This window comes from Loxodonta africana, chromosome 10 (assembly GCF_030014295.1).
Source record: "Loxodonta africana isolate mLoxAfr1 chromosome 10, mLoxAfr1.hap2, whole genome shotgun sequence".
Taxonomy (NCBI): domain Eukaryota; kingdom Metazoa; phylum Chordata; class Mammalia; order Proboscidea; family Elephantidae; genus Loxodonta; species Loxodonta africana.
In genome coordinates this window covers 23,623,775-23,634,206 of record NC_087351.1, presented here as the reverse complement: position 1 = coordinate 23,634,206, position 10,432 = coordinate 23,623,775, and the positions used below count along the sequence as shown (strand labels likewise).

The 10,432-nt window shown below is 37.7% G+C and overlaps 1 protein-coding gene across 1 annotated transcript; it reads right to left on the bottom strand.

The window, feature by feature from the left end:
• Positions 1-2,297: 2,297 nt before the first annotated feature.
• On the bottom strand, positions 2,298-3,374 carry LOC100662886 (olfactory receptor 4F15-like). Its single transcript, XM_003418724.3, has one exon. It carries the CDS (start codon positions 3,319-3,321, stop codon positions 2,383-2,385), a length of 939 nt encoding a protein of 312 aa, XP_003418772.1. The 5' UTR covers positions 3,322-3,374; the 3' UTR covers positions 2,298-2,382.
• Positions 3,375-10,432: the final 7,058 nt, after the last annotated feature.

Here is a 10,432-nt window from a genome sequence, read left to right as displayed (position 1 = left end):
GAATATACCATGGACTGCCAGAAGAATGAACAAATCTGTCTTAGAAGAAGTATAGCCAGAGTGCTCCTTAGAAGCAAGGATGGCAAGACTGTGTCTTACATACTTTGGACATGTTATCAGGAGGGATCAGTCTCTAGAGAAGGATACCATGCTTGGCAAAGCACAGGGTCAGCGGAAAAGAGGAAGACCCTCAATGAGGTGGATTGACAGAGTGGCTGCAACAATGGGCTCAAGCATAACAACGATTTTAAGGATGGCACAGGACCAGGCAGTGTTTCGCTCTATTGTGCATAGGGTCGCTATGAGTCAGAATTGACTCGACGGCACCTAACAACAACAACAAGAACAACTACTACAGTCTTCACCAGGCTGAGTCCAGCACAACCAGATGGTGCCTGGCTACCACCACCGACTGCTCTGATAGGGATCACAATAGAGGGTCCTGGACAGAGCTGTAGAAAAATGTAGAACAAAACTCAAACTCACAAAAAAATACTGGTATAAGACTTACTGGTCTAACAGAAAATGGAGAAACCCTAAGAGTATGGCCCCTGGACACCCTTTTAACTCAGTACTAAAGTCACTCCTGAGGTTTACCCTTCAGCCAAAGATTAGACAGGCCCATAAAACAAACAATAATACACGTAGCTCAACCACATACACGAGACTAAACAGGCACACCAGTCCAGGGGCAAGGAAGAGAGGGCAGGAGGGGACAGGAAAGCTGGTAACGGGGAACCCAAGGTCAAGAAGAGGAGAGCGTTGACATGTTCTGAGGTTGGTAACAAATGTCACAAAACAATATGTATATTAATTGTTTAATGAGAAACTAGTTTTCTCTGTAAGCCTTCATCTAATGCACAAAAATAAATAAAAATTTACAACCCCTGACAGTGATGGAATACCAAGTCAGCAAGGTAAGCACAGGCTTATGTGTGCTTACTTCCTAATCTGTACTTCACAATTTCACATGGGTTTCTCCACATATTTATTGTTCACCACATAAAAGATGCAATGAAACCCACGAGACATTGAAACTACAGATTAGGAAGTAAGCACAAGTAAGCACATGCTTACCTAATCCGCCCCTGATTTTCTGCAAAAGAAAGAGTTTACCTAACTCTGAGGAAACATTTTATATTTAAACAATATATATTTATGTTTATATTGCTAATTTCAATATAGTTAGAGCAAGGATTATCACCAGCTGGAATAGAATTATTAAATAGGTCGTTGTCTTTGCCCCTTACTCCGCCCCCATTGTTAAAATTCTCCAGCAGGAAGGACGTCATGCTTGGTAAAGTAGGGGGTCTGTGAAAAAGAGGAAGACCATCAAAAAGTTGGACTGACACAGTGGCTACTACAATGGGCTCAAGCATAACAACAATTGCAAGGATGGCACACGCCCAAGCAGTGTTTTGTTCTGTTCTAGTAGGGTCACTATGAGTTGGAACAGACTCAACGGCAAATAATAACAACATATATATTAAGCACCTATCTTTGCCAGATGCCATGGATAAAGAGATAAATATCATAACTCCAAAGATTTCATAGTCCAATGATGAAAGCAAGAGAAGAAATGATTATTAAATAATGTGGTAAGAGCTACACAGGAGAAGACGCTAACAGCTATAGGGCTTATGATGGGTTTTCAGTTGATACTGTAAAAATCATACACACAGTTCTGAAACATCAGGCATACCATCCTCTCCATGTTCCTAGCCCTCACCATCAAATTTTACTTGCAGATTTTGTCACTACTCATATCCTGCTCACTGAAAAAGGAAACACATTTTTATAATTCATGACTGATGATTATATTTTGGTATGTTATATTAAAAAACAAGGATATAAAAATAAATCCTCCAGCAGCACCGGAACATAGCTTTTGAAAGAACTGGAGTAATAATAAAGTTTAATTCATAGTTATCATACACACTAGCTGAAATGCTTATGAAGCCATAACCCAGTGATCCGATTTCACATTCATTGTTGTGACTGGAAAAAATGCAACCGGCTACCAAAAATAATTTCAAAATAACTTTAGCTCTTTTCTTTCATTTACTGAAGGGCAATAAATATTGAAGAACAAGGTGTAAACAACAGCATGTCTTTAAAATTCCTTTTTTATCTTTCATCTTTTTTTCACACATTATAGCTGCACCTATCTTCAGATTCCGAATAACAAAATGCAAACAATCAATCTGAAATGAAGGACATGCCTCCAAATGTAGAACAGGAGAAGAGATATAGAAGGCCAATCTAGAATCTGCATTATCAAGGAGGGACAAGAAAAAGGTGGAAACTGGTATATATTAATGCATGTCTGTAGTATGGGCAGGGGATGTTAGAGTGGCTTGTCTTTCTTGTTATCAATATCACTTAAAACAGCTTGAATTTTAGGATGATCTGACTCAATAGTCTCCTCATTGCCAACTTCATCTCTTTGTTCCTAAAAGTGTAGATGGCAGGGTTCATAAATGGGGTGATAAAGACATCAGGAATAGCAAGGAATTTATCCACTGACACCGTGGGAATTGGCCACAAATACACAAAGATGCATGGACCAAAAAATAAGACCACAACTGTGATGTGAGCTGACAGTGTAGACAGGGCCTTAGACAAGCCACTAGAGGAATGTTGCCAAACAGAGACGCAGATGAAGATGTAGGAGATAATCAAAATGAAAAAAGTTCCCAATGAGATGAACCCACTGTTGGCAGAAACCATGAGCTCCAATCTGTAGGTGTCTGTGCAAGCAAGCTTAATAAATCGAGGAAGATCACAGTAAAAGCTATCCATTTCATTGTGGTCACAAAATGGTAGGTTTACAACAAATACTAGTTGGATCAGAGAGTGGATGATTCCAATGATCCAGGCAGCCACCAAGAGTAAAATACAAGTTTGGAAGTTCATGATGTTCAGGTAGTGGAGAGGCCTACATATAGCAACATATCGGTCAAGGGCCATGATTATGAGCAGCACCATCTCAGTTCCTCCAATAAGATGAATGAAGAACATCTGAGCAATACAGTTTTGGAAAGATATTACTCTTCTCTTCTTGAAAACATCAGAAATCATCTTTGGAGCTATATTGGAGGAAATCCACATATCAATAAAGGAGAGGTTGGCCAGCAGGAAGTACATGGGGGAGTGCAAGTGAAAGTCAGAGATCACTGTAAATACAATGAGGAGGTTTCCTAAAATACCTGCTACATAGAACACAGAGAAAACTAGAAAGAGTACAAGTTGTGTCTCCAAAGAACTGGCGAGTCCCACCAACACAAACTCAAACACCACTGAGTGATTTCCTCCCGTCATGGTCTTGGTCACTTTGGACTCCAAACTTACCTAAAAAGAACAGGTGAAATAAGAAATTGGAATTACTGGACATATCAGGCAAGATTCCATTAGAGAAGCAGAACCACTAGGAGATAGTATACTAAGGTATTTTTTACAGAAATTTGACCTTACATATTCATGAAAGTTTTTTCAGTAATATCTATAAGGCTGTTGTCTTTGTAGCTGATGCTGTAGTTTGAACTCCACAGGACAGTCAGGAAGCGAAGGTGGATGCAAAGTGGGGGAGAGAAAGAATAAACCGGAACTCACCAGCAAGAGCTAGAGCCCACAAGAACAGGCTGAAACCTATGTAAGTTCCTTGATGGAATGGGTGTTCTGCAGAAGCCAAGGCCTGTCATCAAGTAGCTAAACACACACACCCCACCCAATAGTTAGAGAAACTAAAAGAGGATCCCAAGGAAGGTTGCACAGTTGCAGGTCCTTCCACTGTCTTCCACCAATGAGATGAGCCAGCAGATAAGTAACAACATGTGTGAGCTACAAAAAATGGCTCCTGCTTCACTTCTGCCCTCCAAACCTTTCACAAGTATGTCTCTTGAAGCCCACCTTACAGAAACATGCAAGAAAGGAAATTCACAGAAACGTTGTGGAGTTTACTAACAGAAGGTCCAAGAAAGAAAATGCATAAATTTTGAAACTTATTATCTCTTTTTCACTCAGTAAAAGCTTAACAATACACATACTTAAATCTTTTTGACAAAGGCCATAAAACCACAGTCCCTAATCTCATCCGATCTTCCAACAAATTCCCTTGTTTTTACTAGCTCTGAAAATTTCACAATGGGATATCCTCTGGTGTCAAGGAACCACCTCACGTGAAAATATCGATAGAGTTTGGTAGTGAAAGGAAAATTAATGTATTACATATTATATGGAAACCCTAGTGGCGTAGTGGTTAAGAGCTATGGCTGATAACCAAAAGGTTGGCAATTTGAATCTACCAGGTGCTCCTTGGAAATCTTGTGGGGCAGTTCTACTCTGTCCTACAGGGTTGCTATGAGTCGGAATTGACTTGAGAGCAACAGGCTTATATAGCAGTAAATTGTTGCTTCTCCTGGTCCACAGGGACATCAAAATGCCAGAGAGTTTGGGGGCTGGCCTTTCTCCCTGTTACAAGTATTTTGACGCTGTTTCTGGGATTAAGAATTGGTCTACCGACATCAAGGCATCCACATGATGGTTTAAGAATCAGGAATCAATTTAGTGACATTCATTTCAAGCCACCCTATAGATATTTGAAATAAGTTTCCACCTATGAAGGAAATCAAAAACTAATCTGATTTCCAAATTTTACATCCAGGGCTAATCCTAAAGAATGTGAAATCTGATCTAAGGTTTCAGTTAGCATGCTGGAGTTCTCAGAAATGTATACAACTGTTCAAATAAAAGAAGAAAAATGTAGCTTGTTTTCTAGCCATTGAACATCCAGAAGATCCCAGGGACCCCACAAAAATACTTTACCAACATAGAAGATATTTGTGTTCACCAATATGTCTAGTGGATAGAAAACACTCAATAAATACTGTTGAGTGGATCACTGGATGGTTAAATAGTTCTATGCAGTTGGTATTTCAATGTCTATTTTCTTTCATCAAATTTACTCTCCAACTGCCTCTCTCTTTTTAAGGGGACCTACTCTCATACTTTCAAAATTGATATTTGTTGTATGGTAATCATTCACCTTAGTGAGTCTATTGCACCTCCTGAAAAGTGGTTATTTACATAATTTCATGTAATTTAACTAAAACACAGTTATAACGGATTTAAGAACAATCACCTACAACTACATTTATAACAGTGTCAGCTCTAGATACGGTATTGTAGTAGGTAAAAAAAAAAAAAACAGAAAAACCTAAAGCAAGGTTCCTAATCACAAGAGACTTAGAATCCAGGAAAAGAGGTCAAAGATAAATATGTACACAATAGTACATATTAAAAGCTGAATTTGTGGTTCAGGAATTTATGAAAGAGAGCATCACAAAGAATCGAAGTGAATCATTTGATCTTAGAGAACAGAAATGCCTTCTGTAGCATTCTCTGCAGATGGTCATCTGTATTCTCCGTGAACAATTTCACTGATGGGGAGCAAACGAGCTCCTGAATCAACGTATTTCTATTGCTGGATATCTGTAATTATTAAGAAAGGAATTATTAGAGAAGCTGCTGTCTTTAACTTCTAACCATTGTTTCCAATTCTGTCCTTTGAAGCCATGCAGATTTAAATGAATCCATCTTCCATATGCCAACATTTCAAATATTTGAAGACATCTCTCATACCTATGGAGAGTTATTATTTTCTGACCGAACTACCCAAATTCCTTTGACAATTCACCATATAATATTGTATCCGGTCTACTTATACTCCTGGTCAACTTTCTTTTGAAAATTTAGTCTTAAAATGTGATAAAACAAATGAGTCGGAATCAACTGGATGGCAAGGAGTTTGGTTTTTTGGTTTGATTACTCATTTTAATTACAAACACTTTACTGGTTTTAATGATAAATTTATAGTAGCTTTGGAGGACAGACACAGAACTAATTATCACAGGAGTAAGGAAATAATATTTTGATCAATATTAGAAATTAGAAATACAGATATCAGTATGCACATGAACAGAACATGTATATATTTACCATTGATTTCTCTTAACTGACGTGTTCAAGAATCTAGTGCATTAATGATTCCTAAGGACATGCAAAAATACATTCATCCCCTGCATTCATAATTCTAAAAGAAGTTTCTAGGTTTTAGCATAATTTCAAGCAATAAAATATGAGTCTAAAACAAAAGTTTATTCAAGAGAAGAGGAGACAAGCCAATATCTCTTATGAATATATATGCAAAAATCCTCAACAAAAATACTAGTGAACAGAATCCAACAGCATATTAAAAGGGTCATACAAGGCCAAGTAGGATTCATTCCAGGAATGCAGGGATGAATCAACATTAGGAAATCAATCAGCGTAATACACCACATGAATAAAACAAAGGAAAAGAACCACATTCTCATCTCTACAGATGCAGAAAAAGCATTTCATAAAGCCAATGCCCTTTCTTGGTGAAAACCTTAACAAAGACTGGAAAAGAAGGGAAATTCGTTGGTATGATTCAGAACATATATTAAAAGCCAACGTTATAGATAATGGAGAAAAACTTAGAGTTTTCCTCTTGAAATCAGGAACAAGACAAGGGTTCCCATTATCACCACTTCTATTTGATACTGTATTAGATGTCCTAAACAGAGCAAAAAGACAAGAAAGAGAAATAAAAGGTACTCAGATTGGAAAAGAACTAAAATTATCCCTATTCCCAGATAATATGGTCATATATACAGAAAACTTTGAAAGGTCCATAAGAAAACTTCTAGAGCTAATAGAAAAATTTAGCAAAGTTGCACAGTACAAGGTCGACAAAGAAAAATCAGTTGGGTTTTAAAAAAATATGAAAGGGAAATTACAGGAACTAACCCATTTAGAATACCATCTAAGAGAATTAAATACCTAGGAATAAATCTAGCTAGGAATGTAAAGGACTTATACAACGAAAACTCTAAAACACTCCTGAAAGAGATTAAAGAAGACTTAAATAAATGAAAACATGTTCCATGCTCAGTGATTGGAAGACTTAATATTGCTAAGGTGTCAGTAACACCCAAAATGATCCTACAGATTCAGTGCAATCCTGGTCAAAATTCAACAACCTTCTGTATAGGAATAAAAAAAAAAAACAATCCTCAACTTTATATGGAATGCCAAGAGGCCCCAAAGATCTGAAACAATAGTGAAAGAAAAGAACAAAGTAGGAGTACTCACACTTCCTGATTTCAAAACATGCCATATAGCTACAGTAATCAAAACAGCCCAGTACTAGAATAAAAATAGACACATAGACCAATGGAATACAATTGAGAGTCCAGAAAGGGTGCCAAATCCATTCAATGGGGAAACAAAAATCTCTTAAATAAATGGTGTTGGGACAATAAGATTTCCACATGCAAAAAATGAAATAGGACCCGTGCCTCACGCCATTCACAAAAACAAATTCAAAATGGAATAAGGACCTAAATGTGCAAACTAAAATCTTAAAATTCTTAGACGAAAATGCAGGGGCAAAGCCATCAGGTCTAGCTTTTAACAATGGATTATCTACTACAATAACAAAAGCACAAACAGCAAACTGCAAAAAACTTCATAAAAATGTAAAACTTTCATTCATCAGCAGTCTTTACCAAAAAAGTGAAAAGTTAACTACTGGGAGAATACCTTCAAAAACAATATATCTAATAAGAATCTAATAACCAATATATATATAAAACTTCAACAACTTAACAAAAATACAAATGGGCAAAGAATCTGAATAGACATTTCACCAAAGAAGACATTTAAATGTCCAACATACACGTGAAAAGGTGCTCAGTTTCATTAGTCCTCAGAGAAATGCAAATCAAAACCACAATGAGATACCATTTCACTCCCTTTAGAATGACTAAGATTAAAAAAAAAAAAATGACCTGAAAACAACAAAAGTTGGAAAGGATGTGGGGAAATAGGAGCTCTTATCCATTGCTGATGGGAATAAAAACTGGCACAGCTGTTGTGGAAAACAGTGTGACAGTTCCTAAAAAAAACTAAAAATATAACTACCATGTTGTGGTCATTAGGTGCCATTGAGTCCACTCCTTTGTACAACAGAATGAAACACTGCCCAGTCCTGCACCAACCTCACAATCATTATTATGCTTAAACCCATTGTTGCAGCCACTGTGTCAATTCATTTCATTGAAGGTCTTCTGCTTTTTTGCTGACCTCTACTTTACCAAGCTTGATGTCCTTCTCCAGGGACTGATCCTCCTGACAGCATGTCCAAAGTATGTGAGACATACTCTCGCCATCCTTGCTTCTAAGGAGCATTCTGGTAGTACTTCTTCCAAGGCAGATTTGTCCATTCTTTTGGCAGTCCATGGTATATTCAATATTCTTCTCCAACACCACAAATCAAAGGTATCAATTCTTCTTTGGTCTTCTTTATTCATTGTCCAGCTTTCATATGCATAGGAGGTGATTGAAAACACCATGGCTTGGGTCAGGCGCACCTAAGTCTTCAAGGCGACATTTTTGCTTTTCAAGACTTTAAAGAAGTGTTTTGCAGCAGATTTGCCCAATGCAATGCATTACTTGATTTCTTGACTGTTTCTTCCATGGATGTTGATTGTGCATCCAATTAAAATGAAATCGTTGACAACTTCAATCTTCTCTCCATTTATCAGGACCTTGCTTATTGGTACAATTGTGACGATTTCTGTTTTCTTTATGTTGTGGTATAACCCATACTGAAGGCTGTGGTCTTTGATCTTCATCAGTAAGTGGTTCAAGTCCTCTTCACTTTCAGTAAGGGAGGTTGTGTCACTGCATAACGCAGGTTGTTAATGAGTCTTCCTCCAATCTTGATGTCACATTCTTCTTCATATAGTCCAGCTTCTCAGATTATTTGCTCAGCATACAGATTGAATAAATATGGTGAAAGGCTACAACCCAGATGCACACTTTTCCTGACTTTAAACCATGCAGTACCCCCTTGTTTTCTGTTTGAACTGCCTCTTGAGCACAATTAAGTGTTCTGGAATTCCCATTCTTTGCAATGTTATCCATAATTTGTCATGATTCACACAGCCAAATGCCTTTGCATAGTCAATAAAACACAGGTAAATCTCTTCCTGGTATTCTCTGCTTTCAGCCAGGGTCCATCTGACATCAGCAGTGATATCTCTGGTTCCGCATCCTCTTCTATATCCAGCTTGAATTTCTGGCACTTGCCTGTTGATATACTGCTACAGCCACTTTTGAATGATCTTCAGCAAAATTTTACTTACACGTGATATTAATGATATTGTTCAATAATTTCCACATTTGGTGGGAATACCTTTCTTGGGAATAGGCATAAATATACATCCCTTCCAGTCAGTTGGCCGGGTAGCAGTCTTCCAAATTTCTTGGCATAGATGAGTGAGCACTTCCAGTGCTGCATCTGTTTGTTGAAACATCTCAATTGGTATTCCATCAATCACTGGAGCCTTGTTTTTCGCCAGTACCTTCGGTGCAGCTCAGTGTCATTCATTCCCACTCATATGGTACCTCCTGAAAAGACTGAACGAAAACCAATTCTTTTCAGTATAGTTACTCTGTATATTCCTTCCATCTTCTTTTGATGCTTTCTGAGTCATTTAATATTTTCCCCATAGGATCCTGCAATACTCTAAGTCAAGGATGGAATTTTTCCTTCAGTTATTTCAGCTTGAGAAATGCAGAGTGTGTTCTTCCGTTTTCATTTTCGGTCTCCAGGTCTTTGCATATGTCATTATAATACTTTACTTTGTCTTCTCAAGCCACCCTTTGAAATATTCTGTTCAACTCTTTTGCTTCATCATTTCTTCCTTTCGTTTTAGCTACTCGACATTCAAGAGCAAGTTTCAGAGTCTCCTCTGACATCCATTTGCTCTTTTCTTTCTTGCCTGTCTTTTTAATGACCTCTTGTTTTCTTCATGTATGATGTCCTTGATGTCACCCCACAACTCATCTGGTCTTTGGTCGTTAGAGTTCAACACATCAAATCTCTTCTTGAGATGGTCTCTAAATTCAGGTGGGATATACTCAAGTTTGTACTTTGGCTCTTGTCAACTTGTTCTAATTTTTCTTCAGTTTCAACTTGAGCTTGCATATGAACAATTGATGATCTGTTCTGAAGTCTGCCCCTGGCCTTGTTCTGACTGATGATATTGTGCTTTTCCATCGTCTTTTCCCACAGATGTAGTCTATTTGATTCCTGTGTATTCTATCTGGCAAGGTCCATGTGTATAGTCGCCATTTATGTTGTTGAAAAAAGATATTTGCAGTGAGGAAGTCATTGGTCTTGCAAAATTCTATCATGCCATCTCTGGCATCGTTTCCATCGCCAAGGCCATATTTTCCAACTACCAATCCTTCTTCTTTGTTTCCAACTTTCACATTCCAGTCTCCAGTAATTATCAATGCATCCTGATCGCACGTTTGATCGATTTCAGACTGCAGAAGT